General features: G+C 44.1%; 2 protein-coding genes across 4 annotated transcripts in view; one reads left to right on the top strand and one right to left on the bottom strand.

Moving 5' to 3' along the window:
- Positions 1 to 20,249, bottom strand: part of BRAP (BRCA1 associated protein) — a 113,437-nt gene that overhangs the window by 37,310 nt on the left and 55,878 nt on the right. The window lies entirely within an intron of this gene.
- The window catches only part of ACAD10 (acyl-CoA dehydrogenase family member 10), a 40,271-nt gene that overhangs the window by 3,610 nt on the left and 16,412 nt on the right, over positions 1 to 20,249 (top strand). For all 3 annotated transcript variants that reach the window (XM_080650701.1, XM_080650702.1, XM_080650703.1), the window contains exons 3-8: positions 2,789 to 2,937; positions 8,566 to 8,760; positions 11,926 to 12,084; positions 13,008 to 13,167; positions 14,462 to 14,603; positions 18,288 to 18,356. In XM_080650701.1, coding sequence (XP_080506827.1) covers positions 2,789 to 2,937; positions 8,566 to 8,760; positions 11,926 to 12,084; positions 13,008 to 13,167; positions 14,462 to 14,603; positions 18,288 to 18,356 — 874 coding nt within the window. The remainder of the gene's footprint in view (positions 1 to 2,788; positions 2,938 to 8,565; positions 8,761 to 11,925; positions 12,085 to 13,007; positions 13,168 to 14,461; positions 14,604 to 18,287; positions 18,357 to 20,249) is intronic.

Below are 20,249 nucleotides of genomic sequence, written 5' to 3'. Positions count from 1 at the left end.
GGGTGATAAGGAGAGACAGAGAGGAACATTTGGTCAGCAGTGTGTCCCGGTGGGTAATATTCTGGCTCTTGCATCAAATTCTAAGCACCACTTAGTGGTTGAGTATGTTGAGCAAATTAGTCAACTTCTCTGAGTCTTAGTTTCCTCAGCAATGACTTAGGACTAATATGAGTACCTACCTCTTTGGGGTTTGGAAAGCACTTGCTTAGCCCAGTGAGTGTTCAGTGTTAGAGAGTGGGAATTTTTGAGCATGCTTATTACTCCCATTCCAGAGAGGCCGTAGACTATGCCCCAGATAGAGTTGTCCATGCTGACACCAGGCCAGGCCTTGAGATACGGTCTCATGGCCCCTTCCCAGCATGTAGGCCTTCTTTCATAGAACACTGTCAGCTTTCTGAAGAACAGGATGACCCTGTAAATGACATGGTCGTCAATGGCATGATCCTGACGTTGCTTAGGAAAAACTGTTTTGTCTTGGGTTGCTTGTTCTGCAAAAACAGGATGTGGTTAATGTGCTTAAAAGTGGTCTTGCACAAAGGGTCGGGGCTGCTCTCTGGACTCCCTGTGTGGAGAAAGGCAGAGCAGTCGCCGGCCAGCCGGCTGGCTAAAAAAGGCTCCCTAAATTTTAATTTGGTCTGGACTCCAGTGGTTGTTCACTTGCGTCCGCTCCACAACATTCAGCTCACCTAAAATTCTCAGTAAATGATGAGCTGCCATTGTTATTGGTAGGATTTAACTACCTTTCTCTGAGAACTGTGCCGCTTCTGAAATCTTGAACTCTGAAAGCCCCACCCTTGATCCCAGCCTTCCCTCTTCCACCAACTTCCTCTAAACCTTCAAGAGCAAACCTCTAGTCTCTGATCCTTTCTTTGTCAGGCCCCTCCTGGTTTTACCTTTTTTCCTACTTAGTTCAACTCACTTAAGTTTGACTAGTTTTAGCTCTAACAAAACAGTGATTGAAACGAGAGAGAGGTTTATTTCTTTGGCATGAAAGCCAAGGTATGTGGTCTGGGGCTGGTATGTTGCTCTGTGATACCAGGGACTCAGGCTCTCTGTTGTGTTGCTCTGCTGTGAGTTCATTTCCAGTTTCACCTCACGGTCTGTCTTGGCTGCATCACCTCCTGCCATTACATTCTCATTCCAGCCAGCAGGAAGGACACAGGGCCAAACAGCTATCCCTGTCCTTCAGACCTGCTGTGGTGGCTGGTTGGCAATGCTCCATGTTAAATGAACTGAAGTACAGCCCTAGCTGGTTTGGCTCAGTGGATAGAGCGTCGGCCTGCAGACTGAAGTGTCCTGGGTTTGATTCCTCTCCAGGGCACGTGCCCGGGTTGCGGGCTCAATCCCCAGTAGGGGGTGTGCGGGAGGCAGCCTATCAGTGATTCTCTCTCATCATTGATATTTCTATCTCTCTTCCTCTCCCTTCCTTTTTGAAATCAATAAAAATTTATTTAAAAAATAAAATAAATGAAGAACAGATTTCCTATGCTCCTGGGTAAAAAATTACCCAGCTGTGCAAATTGGCTAAGCGGGCTATTTTTTTTTAGTTCTAGGGACAGCCGGGCCCTCAGCCTCTATTCTTCCACTCATTCCTCTCACTTTTACTGCAGGTGTTCCAAACACCTCCCCCTCCAAGTCATCATACTCCCCCACCCCAAACCTTCAGACTTGGCAGATAGAAAACAGAAAGGTCCCTGGGCAGGAATGTTCTTGACTAGAATATCTTGAGAACCTATTTGCTCCTCTCCACTTCCACGGCCTCCACCCATTTATATCCCTGTCTCCTGCTACCTGCCTGATCCCATCAGACTCCTCACTGCTCTCTCTGCCTCTGGCCTCTGGGTTTTCCACCACCCTTCCCACAGCCCCCAAGATTACCTGCCTAAAACACAGATCGTATCCCTTCACGCCCCTGCTTCACATCCTTGCGTGCCTGCCCTTTGTTCCTTAAATTGGGTCTAGAAGCTTTTGCCTGGCATTCAGGACCTCTCGCCATTAGCCTTGCATCCTCGTGTCACACCGTTTCCTACTGTGTGTCCCCATTTCAGCTGCTGTAGACTACTTGATGTTCTCCAAACTTGCCAAACACATGTACGGTGCTGTGCCTTCGCAAGTTACGTTCTCTCTGCTAGCGGCTACCCTTCCCTGTCTCCTCTGTAAATGACTTGCTTGAACTTTATTCGGTCAGAAAACAGATTTTTACGGAGCAGTTACTATGTGCTATGCACTGCTTAGGCGTGAAGGGATACTGTGTTCAATGTGACAGACACAGTCCCCTCTGCAATACCCACTTGCCACATTTCCAGTGCTCAGTTGCCACATGTGGCTAGTGGCTACTGTTTTAGAGATACAGCATTTCTATCAGTGTAGAAAGTTCTGCAGTTCACAAAATGAAGGTTGTTTTTTTTAGTACTGTCAGTATCTGGCTTATTACTCTATGGATTTTCTTACTGTGTGGCCAAGACTGTGTGAATGACCTAATATATATGAGCCAGCCAGTGAAAAACAAACAAAAAAAAATTATATTACATGTTCAGTATCATCTCAAGCAGATGGTAAGGATATGAGACTTAGCAGCAGTGTTCCCTCATTCACACAAATCAGCACTGCTGTTCCCTTGGAGATCTAAGGCTGTGATGTGCATTTCCTGAATTTTTTCAGATTCCCAATAGAGCCCACTTGGCACCATAGTGATGCCACAGGAACTGGTATCGTAATTCCCCTGAGCTCCCTAAACTCCAGCCATCTGTTAATGGGTTTCACTTATTGCATATTTTTCTTCCTACAGAATGGGAGGCACAAAATAATATCCCTTCCGGAACTATATTGAAGGCCTTAATCACAGGTGGCGAAAATGGGCCCTGGCTGAAATTTATGAGAGGAGAAATAACAAAAGAGGATTTCTTACAAGAATTTAGGAGACTCTGCTCTGAAATTGTGAGTGATAAACATTTTTTTAAAATATATTTTTATTGATTTCAGAGAGGAAGGGACAGGGAGAGATAGATAGAAACATCAATGATGAGAGGGAATCATTGATCGACTGCCTCGTGCATGCCCCCTACTGGGGATTGAGCCCACAACCTGGGCATGTGCCCTTTATCAGAATTGAGGGGACCCTTCAGGCTGCAGGCTGACACTCTATCCACTGAGCCAAACCGGCTAGGGCGATAAACATTCTTGAATTTCCATATTCTTTCTGTCTAGAGTAATGGATGTAATGTAACACTCATCCATATTTATTAAACTGCAAATAAAGAACTGAAAATCTAATAATCCATTATAAGTTTCTAAGCTATTTCTTCCATCCTTGAGTACTCAACTTTAACAACATATATGAATAAATAAAAATACTCTTTCACTGCCCATCCATCAGCCATTGTTCATCTGAAACAGGTGCTGACTGCCTAATGAGAAAGCTTTTTTGAGGCAATAATAATATTAATAAGCCTTTTCTCTGTACTAAGCATTTTTCTAAGCTCTTTATATTAACTCATATAACTTTCACAATAAGCTTGCTAAAGTATAATTTAAAATATAGTAAATAAAGTTCTGTGGATAGATGATAGCGATGGGTACACAACAATGACATTCAACTGTACACTTAACATGGTTAAATAGTAAATTTTATGTTATATATATATATATATCATATCACAATTTTATTTTATTATTAATGTTGAAATAATAGTTTTATTTATTAGGTTAGCTAAAATATATTATTAAAATAAGTATAGTATGGGTATTGTGGAGGCAGGGGACATAATCAGTACTTTCTTTTTTTTATTAAATCTTTATTGTTCTGATTATTACAGTTGTTCCTCTTTTTTTCCCCCATAGCTCCCCTCCACCCGGTTCCCACCCCACCCTCTGCCCTTGCCTACCCCCCCACTGTCCTCATCCATAAGTGTACGATTTTTGTCCAGTCTCTTCCCGCACCCCCCGCACCCCTTTCCCCCCCGAGGATTGTCAGTCCACTCCCTTTCTATGCCCCTGATTCTATTATATTCACCAGATTATTCTGTTCATCAGATTTTTTATTCACTTGATTTTTAGATTCACTTGTTGATAGATATGTATTTGTTGTTCATAATTTTTATCTTTACCTTTTTCTTCTTCTTCCTCTTCTTAAAGAATACTTTTCAGCATTTCATATAATACTGGTTTGGTGGTGATGAACTTCTTTAGCTTTTTCTTATCTGTGAAGCTCTTTATCTGACCTTCAAGTCTGAATGATAGCTTTGCTGGGAAGAGTAATCTTGGTTGTAGGTTCTTGCTATTCATCACTTTGAATATTTCTTGCCACTCCCATCTGGCCTGCATAGTTTCTGTTGAGAAATCAGCTGACAGTCATATGGGTGCTGCCTTGTAGGTAATTAACTGTTTTTCTCTTGCTGCTTTTAATATTCTCTCTTTGTCCTTTGCTCTTGGCATTGTAATTATGATGTGTCTTGGTGTGGTCCTCTTTGGATTCCTTTTGTTTGGGGTTCTCTGTGCTTCTGGACTTGTAAGTCTATTTCTTTCACCAGGTGGGGGAAGTTTTTGGTCATGATTTCTTCAAACAGGTTTTCAGTATTTTACTCTCTCTCTTCTGGCTTGCCGTAATTCAGATGTTGGTATGCTTGAAGTTGTCCCAGAGGCTCCTTACACTATCTTCATATTTTTGGATTCTTTTTTCTTTTTGCATTTCCAGTTGGGTGTTTTTTGCATCTTTGTATTTCAAATCTTTGACTTGATTCTTGTGATCCTCTAGTCTGCTGTTGGATCTCTGTATATTATTCTTTATTTCAGTCAGTGTATGCTTAATTTCTAGTTGATCCTTTTTCATATCCTCGAGGGTCTCACAAAATTTATCGGCCTTTTCTAGAAAATTCTTGAAAAACCTTATAACTGTGATTTTGAACTCTGTATCCAGTTGTTTGTTTTCCTCCATTTCTTTCATTTGCGACCTGTTTCTTTGTCTCCGCATTTTGGTTGCTTCCCTGTGTTGATAGAGTGGCTTTGTGTGCTAGGTGTCCTATAGGGCCCAGTGGCTCAGCCTGCCCAGTTACCTGAGGTGAACACTCTTGGTGCACCCCTTTGTGGGCTGTGTGCACAGTCTTGTTGTAGTTAAGCCTTGATTGTTGTTGGTATCACTGGGAGGAATTGACCTCCAGGCCAATTGGTTGTGAGGATCAGCTGTGTCTATGATGGGAGAACTTCTGTGCTGGAGACACCCTTATGGGGCAAGACTTGCTTCAGTGGAGCATGGTGCTCACTGAGTCTGCCCCCTGAGTGTGTCCCTTATGGGTCTGAGGAGTTGTAATTTGGATGGTCCTACTCTGACCCCTGGGTACACTGGCTCTTGGACCTCCAAGGAGATGCTAATTTAGCCTCTGCCTAAGTCCACCCAGCAGGAGCTACAGAGAGATCTGCAGATTCTTCTTCTTTGTTTGGGTTTGGAGGTGCCCAGATGAGGCCCAGCTGTGAAGCAATGCAAGCTGCTGTGGGGCCTTGGGCCTTCTTTTGGATGTTCTGGGTCTCTCTGACTCAGCTGCAGTTTGTTAGGTAAGTTTAGATTTCAAAGGACCAGGCCATTCATATGCAAAAGCCTCTGCACATAGCTTGGGTGGGGCGGAGTCTCAGGGCGGAGCAAACAGCAATGGCTTCCCATCAGCCCTCCCCTAAGAGGCCCCCGGGTCTCAGTGTCCCTTGGTAATTGCTGCAAGCACCTCTGAGAAAAAGCCACCCTCAAGTTCTGCCCATTGCCAGACAATCTAGTTTCTCCCCGTATGAGTCTGGGTCCCCAGAGTCTTGCCCGGAACTGGAGTTCAGAGCAGTTGGGAGCTTGTGTCTCCCTGCAGATTGAAAAAGATAGCCGTGCCCTGACTGGTTTGGCTCAGTGGATAGAGCATCGGCCTGTGGACTCAAGGGTCCCAGGTTCGATTCCGGTCAAGGGCATGTACCTTGGTTGTGGGCATATCCCCAGTAGGAGGTGTGTAGGAGGCAGCTGATCAATGTTTCTCTCTCATCGATGTTTCTAACTCTCTATTCCTCTCCCTTCCTCTCTGTAAAAAATCAATAAAATATATTTTAAAAAAGAAAAAAAAAAGAAAATGATAGCCGTGTATTTAGTTGCTAGCCCTCTCCGCACGTGCGCTTTACTTTCGCAGCTCCTCTGAGTCTCAGTGTGCTTTTCTCTTTCCTTCTAGTTATAGAATTTCCACGTAGCCAGCCTTCCTGTGGTTCTCGATGATGTCCGTTTTGTCTTTTAGTTGTAGTTTTGAAGTTGTTGTGCGAGGCAGCAAGTTCAGGTGTTTACCTATGCCGCCATCTTGGTTTCTCCCCACAATTTTAAATATATATATATGTATATATATGTCTTCAAAACATTAAGCTAAGTGGAAAAAAAAAAACAGTCAAAAAAAGACCACAGATTGTATGATTCCATTTATATGAAATGTCCAGAAACAGAATGTAGAATAGTGATTTGCTCAGACTGAGACAATTGGAGGTGTGGGAGGGAATGGGGAGTGACTATACTAATGGGTATGGGGTTTCTTTTTAAGGGGATAAAAATGTTCTAAAACTGATTGTGGTGATGGTTACATAACTTTGTGAATATATTAAAAACCATTGAATTGTATGGCTTAAATGGGTGAGTTGTATGGTATGTGTATTTCTTTAAAGCTGTTGTAAAATGTGAGTGTGTGTGTATAAAGAAAATAACAGGTTTGCCTTTACAGATTTTAAAACATGATAAAATAAGAGTTTCAAAACCCACACAGATTGAATTAAAAAAATTTATCAGAAACTGAAGTTCATAATGGTGAGCTAAACCAATACAAAACCATTAAATGTCTTCTTGATCACTGAAAATTAAATTACATCTACTTAATACACTTTTAAAGTTTAATGTATCCTCTTACAGTATCCTGCTACTTTTTAAAATTGACAAGCCATGGTTAAAATAAAGAACTCCTTTAACTGGAATATTGATATAAATAGCTCCATACCCTAACCATTGTAACTCTAATTCTAAGTCACTTTTTATAATCTTACTAGTGGTCCGGTGCACGAAATTCGTGCACGAGGTGGGGGTGTTCCTCAGCCCTGCCTGCACCCTCTCCAATCTGGGACCCCTCGAAGGATTTCCTACTGCTGGTTTACAGGGATCGGGCCTAAACCGGCAGCCGGACATCCCTCTCACAATCTGGGACTGCTGGCTCCAGCCGCTCACCTGCCTGCCTGCCTGCCTGATTGCCCCTAACCACTCTGCCTGCTGGCCTGCTTGCCCCCAACTGCCCCCCGCCACTGGCCTGCTTGTCCCCAAATGCCCCCCCTGCCAGCCTGATCACCCCCGACTGCCCCCCCTGCTGGCCTGCTCACCCCCATCTTTCCTCCCCACTGGCCTGTTCTCCCCCACCCCTTCCCACTGGCCTGCTCACTCCAAACTGCACCCCCACCCCCGCTGTCCTGATCACCTCCAACTGACCGTCACTGACGGCCTGCTCACCCCCAACTGGCCCCCCTACTGGTCTGCTTAACCCCAACAGCCCCTGCTGTCCCATCCTGGCCTGATCGCCCCCCGGCGACCCAAGGTCCCAGCCCCTCCTTTTTTTTTTTCAGCGCCTCCTTGAGCAGAGGCCAGGGCCAGCTGGAAGCAAGTATCTAGGATTTATTTATCTTCTATAACTGAAACTTTGTAGCCTTAAGCAGAGGCCTGGTCTGGCTAGGGCGGGCGGGAAGCTTGGCTTCCTCCATCGCTGGGGCAACCTCCTGCTCTCTCCAGCTCCGTGGCTGCCGCCATTTTTTGGGGGATTTATTTATCTTCTATAACTGAAACTTTGTAGCCTTGAGCGGAGGCCAGGGCCGGCCAAGGCGGGCAGGAAGCTTGGCTTCCTCCATTGCCAGGGCAACCCAAGCCTCTTGTTTGCTCCAGCTCTGTGGCCGACTGCCATCTTGGTTGGGTTAATTTGCATACTCTCTCCTGATTGATTGGCTGGTGGGAATGGCTTGTGGGTGTAGCAGAGTGATGGTTAATTTGCATGTTTCTCTTTTATAAGTGTAGACTAGAGGCCTGGTGCACGAAACTTGTGCACTCAGAGGGGTGGAGTCCCTCAGCCCAGTCTGCACCCTCTTGCAGTCTGGGAGCCCTCAGGGGATGTCTGACTGATGGCTTAAGCCTGCTCCCCAGAGGGAGCGGGCCTAAGCCATTGGTTGGACATCCTTAGCATTGCCGCGGAGGCGCGACTTCTGGCTGAGCGGCGTTCCCCCTGTGGGAGCATACTGACCACCAGGGGACAGCTCCTGCATCGAGCGTCTGCCCCCTGGTGGTCAGTGCGTGTCATAGCGACTGGTCGTTCTGCTGTACAGTCAATTTCCATATTTGCCTTTTATTATATAGGATATGCAAAGTTCTGCGCAGTGGCCAAGGGAGAAGATTCCTTTAGGCAGCAAGCCAAAGGCCGGGCTTTTACAGCCAGGTATCACAGGAAGCTGGGAATATTTCTTTTTCTCTGTTTGTGATAAGCTGACTTTTCTCTTAATGATTGCTGCTTCTTCTTTCCCCTCCTCCTTTCCTAGTCAAATACCTCTGTGCCTGTGGACAACTTTTTCTCTCTGCTGACCAGTGAGCAAGTGGCAAAGCAGTTCCCAGTGATGACTGAGGCCATAATTCAAATTCGGGCAAAAGGCCTTCAGACTGCAGTCTTGAGCAATAATTTTTATCTTTCCAATGGCAAAAGCTTTTTGCCCTTGGACCGAAAACAGTTTGATGTGGTAAGTTTGAAGTGATACTAAACAATCATCAAAACAGTTTGTCCTTGCTTCGGCATGCAACATTTCACACTGCCCTTTAGCAGGTCTTGAGTGAATGGGTTTTTTATTCAGACACTTGACTAAGTCAGGTTTAGATATAACAGATTGAAAAGAGGACTTGTATCACTGAGCTCTTAGCAAGGTCAAACATTTATGGGATTTGGTAATTGGTTGAGACCTCAGCTTTAGAGACTTCCTTACATTCTGGATTTGAACCTTAGTCACCACATAACACACATACTTCTATCAGCCTTCTTAATGGGACTTTGACCTTTTCTTTTCAAAGACCAACCATGCTGCCCTCTATTTCTATGGAATCAATCCTTAGATGAACGCTGTCCAATAACACTTAATGCAGTAATAGAAATGTCCAATACAGTTGCTACTAGTCATATATGGCTATGAAGCACTTGAAATGTGGCTAATGTCACCAAGGAATTGAATTTAATTTGCTTTAATTAAGTTTAAAGAGTCACATATGGCTAATGGCTATTGTAATAAATAGTGCCTGCAGTGCTGGACTATCCAAGTACCCTGAGAACATACTGAGTCAAAATACGGTTTTCTGCCTTAGCTAGTTTGGCTCAGTGTATAGAGCGTCGACCTGTGGAAGGGTCCTGGGTTTGATTCAGGTCAAGGACACATGTCCAGATTGCGGGCTCAATCCCCAGTAGGGGGCATGCAGAAGGCAGCCAATTAATGATTCTCATCATTGATGTTTCTGTCTTTCTCTCCCTCTTCCTTCCTCTTTGAAATCAATAAAAAAATATTTTTAAAAATCTGTTTTCTGAATGAAGTTTAAGCAAGTCATCTATCAATACTTTATCTATATATCCCAGGCTAATTATCTATTTTCTCTTAGGGAAATGGGGAATCCTTCACAGGTGAAACCTTCTGGCACAGAAGACCATATCTTTATTTATATATATATATATATATATATATATATATATTTTAAACATTTTAAAATATATATATTTTATTGATTTTTTACAGAGAGGAAGGGAGAGGGACAGAGAGTTAGAAACATCAATGAGAGAGAAACATTGACCAGCTGCCTCCTGCATACCTCCCACTGGGGATGTGCCCACAACCAAGGTACATGCCCTTGACCGAATCGAACCTGGGACCTCTTGGTCCGCTGGTCGACACTCCATCCACTGAGCCAAACCAGCCAGGGCGTGTATATATATACATATATATACATATATATATATATATGTATATATATATATGTATATATATGTATATATATGTATATATATGTGTGTGTATATATATATATATATATATATATATATATATATATATATATACACACTAGTGGTCTGGTGCACAAAATTCATACACGGGGGTGTGTGTCCCTCAGCCCAGCCTGCACCCTCTCCAATCTGGGATCCTTCTCACAATCTAGGACTGCTGGATCCCAACTGCTTGCCTGCCTGCCTTCCTGATTGCCCCTAACTGCTTCTGCCTGCCAGCCTGATCACCCCCTAACCACTACCCTGCCAGCCTGATTGATGCCTAACTGCTTCACTGTCAGCTTGTTTGCCCCTAACTGCCCTCCCCTGCAGGCCTGGTCACCCCTAACTGCCCTCCCCTGCAGGCCTGGTCACCCCTAACTGCCTTCCCCTGCAGGCCTGGTCACCCCCAACTGCCCTTCCCTGCAGGCCCGGTCATCCCCAACTTCCCTCCTCTGCCAGCTTGGTCCCTCCCAACTGTCCTCCCCTGCTGGCCTGATCGCCCACAACTGCCCTCCCTTGCAGGCCTGGTCCCTCCCAACTGCCCTCCCCTGCTGGCCATCTTGTGTCCACATGGGGGCAGCCATCTTTGACCACATGGGGGCAGCCATCTTGTGTGTTGGAGTGATGGTCCATTTGCATATTACTTTTTTATTAGATAGGATTTTTTAAAATTGATTTCAGAGAGTAAGGGAGAGGGAGAAAGAGAGAGAAACATCAATGATGAGAGACAATCATTGATCAGCTATCTCCTGCATGCCCCCTACTGGGGATTGAACCCTCAACCCGGGCATGTGCCCTTGACTGAAATCAAACCTGGGACCCTTCAGTCTGTAGGCTGACGCTCTATCCACTGAGCCAAACTGGCTAGAGCAAAACAGATTTTTATTGAGCAGTTACTATGTGCCCTGCGGACAGTGTAAGAGGGGACTTCCCAGGGGTGCTGGCTCAGAGGTAGTCTGACACTGGGATGGCTTTTTCAGGGTTCTCCTCCCCCTTCCTCTGGTTGCAGATCAGAGACAGAGTGGAAATCAGTCTGACAGGATACAGGAGGCTCTTTTCAAGGAAGGGAGTGTCTTTGCCATCGACAGGCTCTTTGGTGACAGCCCTCTGGTGGGGTTCAGTCGTATAAACTGAGTATGGCTCTTTTTTAACTTCTGAAATACAGACATTAAAAACATGTTTCTTTTCTAACAGTAAACAGTGCCTTCTTTCTGAAAAAATGATGACTTTCCCTAAAACAGACATGTGCTGCTTTTCTTCTGCTTGGTGTAGGCACAATAGCTAACATTGGCAAAATGCTTAGTCATTTTGGAACTCATTCAAGTTAAGTTTCACAACAACCCTAAGATAGATAAGGGGGCTATTAGTATTCCCACTTGACTGATGATGAAACAGGCCCACGTGGCTTCACCATGTGCACAAGGTCACTGCATCTGAACCAGAATTTCGGTTTCCCGAGTTTGCTCCCAGGTTTGCCCCCACTATGTTCAAATCACTCAACTTAAAAAAGCAACATCATTTTCTATCATAATCCCCTTAAGTTACTTATAACAAATCTCAACTGTTTCCTTTTGCACTTTTTTTAGAAATATATTTTGATGGATTTCAGAGACAAAGAGAGAGAGGTAGATAGAAACATCAATGATGAGAGAGAATCATTAATTGGCTGCCTCCTGCACGCCCCACACTGGGGATCAAGCCGGCAACCCAGGCATGTGCCCTGACCGGGAATCCAACTGAGGCCTCCTGGTTTATAGGTCGATGCTCAACCACTGAGCCACGCCGACTGGGCTCCTTCTGCACTTTTAAAAATATATACCAGCGTGCAAGGGGGAGCACCACTTTTAGGGACATTTATTTCTCATCTTTGTCCCTCCCTCAGGTTGTGGAGTCCTGTGTGGAAGGTGTCTGTAAGCCAGACCACAGGATCTACAAGCTGTGCTTGGAGCGGCTGGGCCTACAGCCTTCGGAGTCCATTTTTCTTGATGATCTTGGACAGAATGTCAAAGCAGCTGCCAGCCTTGGTATGCGCACCGTTAAGGTAATGGTCACCAGTCTTTGAACCCCACTCTGCTCCAGGCACTAGTGTGAGCATTTCTGTGCAGTCCTTTTACATTCATTGCTGTAGCTGCCTTTAGTGGGTTTCCCCCGTGTCGCCGTGGTCTTTTTTATTTAGGAAATCTGTGTGACTAGCTGCTTGTATTTTTTTTTTTTTAATATATTTTATTGATATTTTACAGAGAGGAAGGGAGAGGGATAGAGAGCTAGGAACATCGATGAGAGAGAAACATCGAGCAGCTGCCTCCTGCACACCTCCCACTGGGGATGTGCCCGCAACCAAGGTACATGCCCTTGACCGGAATCGAACCCGGGACCCTTCAGTCCGCAGGCCGACGCTCTATCCACTGAGCCAAACCGGTTTTGGCTAGCTGCTTGTATTTTTAATGGAAGTAAGACAAACACATCAGGAAGGCAGTTTGAGAAGAGTTACACAAGGAGGTGAAGGGCAGGCTTCGGACATTTGGGATGGCAGTCAGGCTGTCAAGTGAGGCTCTTCTGGGTGGGGAGCCAGCAGCACCAGCCACGTGGACCACCCAGGTAACCTGTGAAGCGCGAGAGGCCACGTGGGAGGGTTCTTGGTCCAGCTTTCCACATTTGAGTTTTCCTGTTGATGCTGATGGGCTCACAGGACAGAGTGGATGCTGTAGCATGAGGAGGGAGGAGCGGCTCACAGGATGTTCTTCCCTCCTGGAACTCTCCCCAGTAGATAGAAATCTTACTGCATTTAGGAGTTAAGTAGGAAGAGGAGACATTCTACGGCTTCCTCATTAGCTGAATATCCTGATTTCAAAGTCCTTGCTCAGAGAATGGAGTTCTTGGTATTTCCTCCTAAAAATTACCATCTTAAAGAACAGACAGGTCAAGGCTGACTGGTGGCATGTTCAATATTTTCTCCGAAACCAGGTTAATGACCCAGAGGCTGCAATAAAGGAATTAGAAACTCTTTTGGGTTTTACCTTGAGAACCGTTATTCCAAACACTCGTCCTGTGAGAAGGACAATGGAAATTCCAAAAGATTCCTTGGAGAAGTACCTCAAAGACCTCCTGGGGACCCAAACCACAGGTATTTAAGTTTTTGTATTTTGTAACTCTTCCCAAGCCTAGTCCTTCAGGCTGCTTCTCACTGTCAAAGCCTAGTGGAATGCACAGAGACAGAGGCAATGTGGTGAGGAAAACGCCACCGGGCCGCCCAGTGGATCTGAGCGCTGCTCTCAGTGTTGCTTGGGGAGACGCATTCGCCTCCTTTTTTATGGATCCCTGAAAGTCTACTTGCCTGCTCTTCCACTGACAGCGGATGTGGCCGCCGCCGTGCCTGCAAACAGCTGTCAGGGAGGAGAGGAGCCTGGGGACTGGAGGTGGCCCAGGGGCACTTGAATGTTTCTCATTTTTTCGAGATGACAGCCTGTTTGTAAAGAAAACTTAAAAGTTGCATAAACAGAAAATGTGACAAGTCGTCTCCCTCTCATCAAAGGTCCCACCCTCCTTCACCTTCCACCCTCAGAAAAACAGGTGCCTTGTGAGCTTTTGAAGACATTTCTACCTGGTGATAAAGTTTCGCCTCACCCCGTTGATCCCTGAAAAAGGCTGTTTGTATGGAGCGTCATGTTATGTCGTGTCCTAGTGATTGGCACATTCTTAGTGCCTCCACAAAGCTGAGGGGCCCTTTTACCTATCCAAGTCCTAGGCAGGCCTGACCCCGCTTAGCTTCTGATGAGATCGGCGCGTACAGGGTGGTATGGCCGAAGGCTGAGGGGCCCTTTCTGACCAACAGAGAACTCTGGCAAACTCCCATTTCCTGCTCTTCTGAGCAAGTGAAATGACTCTATGTCCAGAGTTTAGTCTTATTATGAAGCTGAGGGCTAATTAGGATGTTTCTGTAAGAGAAACAAAGCATTCAGCCCGCTGGGGAGGGAGATCACATCTCATGAAAGCAGCTTTGGCTCTGGCTGTGGGCCCTGCTTAGCTCCTTCCAGCTGTCGCACCCGTGTCAGGCGTGGTTGGGCTGAGCATGGGCTGAGGGACACACAAGGGCACTTTTCATCTTCCGGCTTCAAGCATTCCATTTAGCAAGATGGGTTGCCATGACTGTGCTTGTGGTTGATAAACACGACTAAAAAGCTTTTCTTCACGGAGCAGGAGTTGGCAAGAAGGAGAAGTACAAAGTGAGGATATTATTGTGGTGTAAATCCAGTGGCCTCTCCACATTGTAGTGGCATGCGATTCTGGACCCGAGCTGGTGGGGCGTGGTGCCATTCCTTCAGTGCATCCCAAACTCTGGACTCATTATAAAGAAAGAACGTCTTTCCCCGTCTGCCCTTCAGAGCTGGTTTGAGTTTTCTTTGTTTTCAAACTTGCAGGCCTGTTGGAACTCCTTCAGTTTGATCACGGGCAGTCAAATCCAACGTACTACATCAAGCTGGCTGATCATCAGCTGGTTCTGAGAAAGAAGCCGCCAGGGACATGCCTTCCATCTGCCCATGCAGTGGAGAGGGAATTCAGGTAAATTCTCAGGGCCACTCCCCCTTCACAGCTCAGCCCTGAGCTCACCAGTCAGCACTCCATCAAGTGCCTTGAGACATTTAAAACTACAAGGGTGACTCTCCAAAATTATTTCAAGTAAGAACAGTAACCCAATTTCATTTTTAAGTTTGTTTTCTTTTTTTTAAAAAATAAATCTTTATTGTTCAGATTATTACAGGTGTTCCTCTTTTTTTTTCCCCCTTAGTTCCCCTCTACCTGATTCCCCACCCCACCCCATTCCCTTACCCCCTGCCACTGTCTTCATCCATAGGTGTAAGATTTTTGTCCAATCTCTTCCTGTACCCCTCACACCCCCTTCCGCCTGAGAATTGTCAGTCCACTCCCTTTCTATGTCCCTGATTTTATTATATTCATCAGTCCATTCTGTTCATCAGATTTTCCATTCACTTGATTTTTAGATTCACTTGTTGGTAGGAAGGTATTTGTTGTCATTTTGTTGTTTATAATTTTTATCTTTACCTTTTTCTTCTTCCTCTTCTTAAAGAATACCCTTCAGCATTTCATGTAATCCTGGTTTGGTGGTGATGAACTCCTTTAGCTTTTTCTTATCTGTGAAGCTCTTTATCTGACTTTCAATTCTGAATGATAGCTTTGCTGGGAAGAGTAATCTTGGTTGTAGGTTCTTGCTGTTCATCACTTTGAATATTTCTTGCCACTCATTTCTGGCCTGCATAGTTTCTGTTGAGAAATCAGCTGACAGTCGTATGGGTACTCCCTTGTAGGTAACTAACTGTTTTTCTCTTGCTGCTTTCAAGATTCTCTCTTTGCTCTGACCAGTTTGGCTCAGTAGATGGAGCATCAGCCTGCAGACTGAAGGGTCCTGGGTTCAATTCCAGTCAAGGGCATGTGCCTTGGTTGCGGGCACATCCCCAGTAGGGGGTGTGCAGGAGGCAGCTGATCAATGTTTCTCTCATTGATGTTTCTAACTCTCTATCCCTCTCCCTTCCTCTCTGTAAAAAAATAAAATATATTTAAAAAAAAAAGATTCTCTCTTTGTCTTTTGCTCTTGGCATTTTAATTATGATGTGTCTTGGTGTGGTCCTCTTTGGATTTCTTTTGTTTGGGGTTCTCTGTGCTTCTGGACTTGTAAATCTATTTCTTTCACCAGGTAGGGAAAGTTTTCTGTCATTATTTCTTCTAATAGCTTTTCAATATTTTGCTCTCTCTCTTCTTCTGGCACCCCAATAATTCGGATGTTGGTTCGCTTAAAGTTGTCCCAGAGGCTCCTTACACTATCTTCATATTTTTGGGTTCTTTTTTCTTTTTGTTTTTCTGGTTGGGTGTTTTTTGTTTCCTCATATTTCTGATTTTTGGTTTGATTCTTGGGGTCCTTTGATCTACAGTTGAATTTCTGTATATTCTTTATTTCAGACAGTGTATGCTTAATTTCTGACTGGTCCTTTTCCATTTTTTTGGCATTCTTATTAAGGTCCTTGAAGGTCTCACTAAGCTCCTCGGAGGTCTTATCAAGTTTCTCCGCGGTTTTTGGAAGATTCTTGAGTAACCTTATAAACGTGGTTCTGAACTCTATGTCGTCCAGTAGTTTGCTTTCCTCCATTTCTTTCATTCATGACATGTTTCTTTGTCTCTGCATTTTGCTGCTTCCCTGTGTTGATGGGGTGGTTTTCTGTGGTAGGTGACCAGTGGTTCAGCCTATCACCTGAGGTGGACACTCTTGGTGCACCCCTTCGTGGGCTGATTGCAAAGTCTTGGTGTAGTTAAGCCTTGATTGCTGTTGGTACACTGGGGGGAATTGACCTCCAGGCCAATTGGCTGTGAGGACCCGCTGTGTCTAAATATATTTTATTGATATTTTACAGAGAGGAAGGGAGAGGGATAGAGAGCTAGAAACATCGATGAGAGAGAAACATCTATCAGCTGCCTCCTGCACACCCCCTACTGGGGATGTGCCCGCAACCAAGGTACATGCCCTTGACTGGAATCGAACCCGGGACCCTTCAGTCCGCAGGCCGACGCTCTATCCACTGAGCCAAACCGGTTTCGGCGACCGCTGTGTCTATAATGGAAGAACTGCTGTGCTGGAGACACGCTTATGGGGCAGGACTTGCTTTAGTGGGGCTTTGGTGCTCACTGAGTCTGCCTCTTGAATGTGTCATTTATGGATGTGAGGAGTTGAAATCTGGTGTTGTCTCACACTGACCACTAGATAGATACACTAGCTTCTGGATCTCCAATGGGGTGCAGGTCAGCTACTGACTGAGGCCACCCAGCAGGAGCTACAGTGAGAACTACAGTTTTCTCCTCTTTGCTTGGGGTTTGGAGGTTTTGGAGCTGTCTGACCAGAGCTGCAGTTTGTTAGGTTAAGCTGCGATAGGGCAGACCATTTATATGCAAAAGCCGCTGCATGGAGCTTGGGTGGGTTTGTAGATTTTGCGGGGCGGGGTCTCAGGGAGTCACTAGGCTAGGGTGTGGCAAACAGCGATGGCTGCCAGTCAGCCATCTCTGCGTCTCCGCGTTTCCAAATGCCCGCGTCCCGTGCCCCAGCGCAGTAAACTATGATTGCTGCGCGCACCTCGGCAAGAAAGCCACCCTCACTTTCCGACCCGATGGCAGAGAATCCAGCTTCTCCGCATAGGAGTTTGGGTCCCCAGCGTCTCCCCAGAAACTGGAGTTCAGAGTAATTGGGAGCTTGTCTCCCTTCGGGTTGAAAAAAGCAGCGCACCCAGTCACCCACCGCCAGCCTGATTTGTGCACCTCCGTACCTCAGCTTTTCAGCACTTGTGCACATCTCAATGCTCTTTTCTCTTTCCTTGTAGTTGTAGAACTTCCACTCAGCCAGCTTTCCCGTGGTTCTGGGTGATAGACGTTTTGTCTTTTAGTTGTAGTTTTGAAATTGTTGTGCGAGGCAGCAGTTTAGGTGTTTACCTATGCCGCCATCTTGGTTCGCCTCCTACTGTTTTCTTTTCTATACCTAAACCTGCAGGAGACTAGGCTTCTTTGGAACTTCTAGATGAAAAAAGGCATTATTAAGAAACTCTTTAGTCTTACCCTTAGTCTTAAAGACCCTAAAACCTTTAGTCTTAAAATCAATATGGTAGTGAGGCTACAACCCAACAAACATGGCCATGAGTTGATTGTTGTTAGAACTGGGTGATGAGTACATGGGTGTTTTTTTTTTTTATATGAGTCTCTTATGTTTGATATTTTCCATAATAAAATGTTGAAAATAATAAAAGTATTATAACTCATCCCAAATAAAATAGTTTGTTTTGAGACAGGAAAATTTAGATGTAGTCGGTTTACACAAAACTAGTTCTAAATCTCTTGGCGAGTGAGTACTGAAGCAAGGAGTGGGCTCTGGGGTGGGGTTTCCTCTTCCTCCCAGTCTCTTACTGCTCTGCAGAAGGAAAGATGCAGAGAGTAGTATGGACAATGTGTGTTTAGTCTATTCAGCTTAATGCAATTATTGATTGTTTGATTGATGTAGGCCTATAATTTCACTATTTCTTTTTTGTGTTTCATCAGTTTTATGTTCTTCTTGCCTACTTTTGGGTCAGTTGAAATTTTTTTTAGAATTACATTTTAATTTCTGCATGGACTAATTTTTAATGAGAAAAATAATTGTAAGGAAGTCTCATCAGTCCCGCCAGCAGTGGTGCTCATTTTCCTTTGTCCTGACAGGATCATGAAAGCCCTTGCGAGCGCTGGAGTGCCTGTCCCCAAAGTTCTTGACCTCTGTGAAGATTCAAGGTGATGTTCCAATTTATTTATTTAATATATTTTTATTGATTTCAGAGAGGAAGGAAGAAGGAGATAGAAACATCAGTGGTGATAAAGAATGATTGATCAGCTGCCTCCTATATGCCCCCACTGGGGATCAAGCCCAAAACCCAGGCATGTGCTCTGATCTGGAATTGAACCGTGACCTCTTGGTTCATAGGTCAACACTCAACCACTGAGCCACACCAGCCGGAACAGATTTATTTTTCCCATCGTCTGTTCAACCTACAAAAGAGAAAAGCCAGTACACTAACTCAGATTCTAGTTTGTTAGAGTAAGGACAAATAAATTTGGTAGAAAAGAGACTTTATAGTAACTCCCCCAGAAGTTCACAGATCTTTAAGTTTTCCTGAAAGATAAAGAAATGCCTGCTTTTGTGAGAATTGGTAGAAAACATCTTTTTTCTTTTTTTGTTAATCTTCACCTGAGGATATTTTTCCATTGATTTTTAGGGAGAGTGGGAGAGAGAAGGAAAAAGAGAGAAACATCGATGTGAGAGAAACACATCAATAGGTTGCCTCTACATGAGCCCTGACCAGGGCCCAGGCCATGGAGGAGCCTGCAACCAAGGTACGTGCCCTTGACTGGAATCAAACCCGGGACCCTTTGGTCTGCAGGCCGATGCTCTATCCATTGAGCCAAACTGGCTAGGGCAAAACATCTTTTTTTTTAACATTCTAAAAATACATATCCATCTAGTTTATATTGTTTGCTTTTGTTTAATTCTTTTATTGTAGTCTTTCTAAACTTTTTAAATTGCTTTGTAATGTTTTTGAGTCTGTCCCTTTTTCCTAACTTTATGAGAATTGTGAAACATACAGAAAGAATTGAAAGAAGAAATAGTGTTAAAAAAAAAGAAATAATAGTATAATGAGCACCCATCTATACTTCATCTAGATTAAAACATTGTTAACATTTTGCCACATTTCCTTTCTATGTGTGTGTGTGTGTGTGTGTGTGTGTGTGTGTGTGAGCATATATAGATGCGTATGTGGATTATATATATAAATTAATTTTATATAAATAGTAACAATTACATGTAAAATATTGAATATATCATAATATAATTAAATGTAATTATTTTATAAATAAGTATATATATGTGTATATATATATATATATATATATATATATATATGCATATATAGATATACATTATTTTTAGCTGAACCTTTGCAGTTGCAGGCAGCATACATCTAAAAGTAAAGATGTTTTCTTTTAGCCCTAACTGGTTTGGCTCAGTGGATAGAGAGTCGGCCTGTGGATTCAAGGGTCCCAGGTTTGATTCCGGGCAAGGGCATGTACCTTGGTTGCAGGCACATCCCCAGTAGGAGGTGTGCAGGAGGCAGCTGATTGATGTTTCTCTCTCATCGATGTTTCTAACTCTCTCTCCCTCTCCCTTCCTCTCTGTAAAAAATGAATAAAATATATTTTAAAAAAGATGTTTTCTTTTATAAACACAGCAGCATTATTACACTAAGATAATTAAATATAATTTAATAGTATAACAACTAGCTCATGTTCAAGTCAGGATAAAGTTATAATGGTAGAAGTTTCAAAATAACTTTTTAGAGTAGTAAACTGATTTATAAAAATGACTAAAAGATGACATTTCAGTGTGTCACCTTGATCCTATAGGGTGGTAGATGTGCCATTCATACCACTGAATAATAGTACAAATAACAAGAAGATGGGATATTAAAACAAAAGGGGCTTCTGTGTGAGTGGCAAACGTAGAGCCCAATAAAAAAGAAAAAAAAGGGGGGGGAGAAGGGATAGTTATTGAACCCTCATTAGAACCAGACACATATGCCAGGCACTCCATATATATTGCTCTTTTAATTCATAAAACTACTCTTTGAA

The sequence above is a fragment of the Plecotus auritus genome (assembly GCF_963455305.1).
Source record: "Plecotus auritus genome assembly, chromosome: 13".
NCBI classification, from domain to species: domain Eukaryota; kingdom Metazoa; phylum Chordata; class Mammalia; order Chiroptera; family Vespertilionidae; genus Plecotus; species Plecotus auritus.
This window is presented reverse-complemented; position numbering and strand designations above follow the sequence as displayed.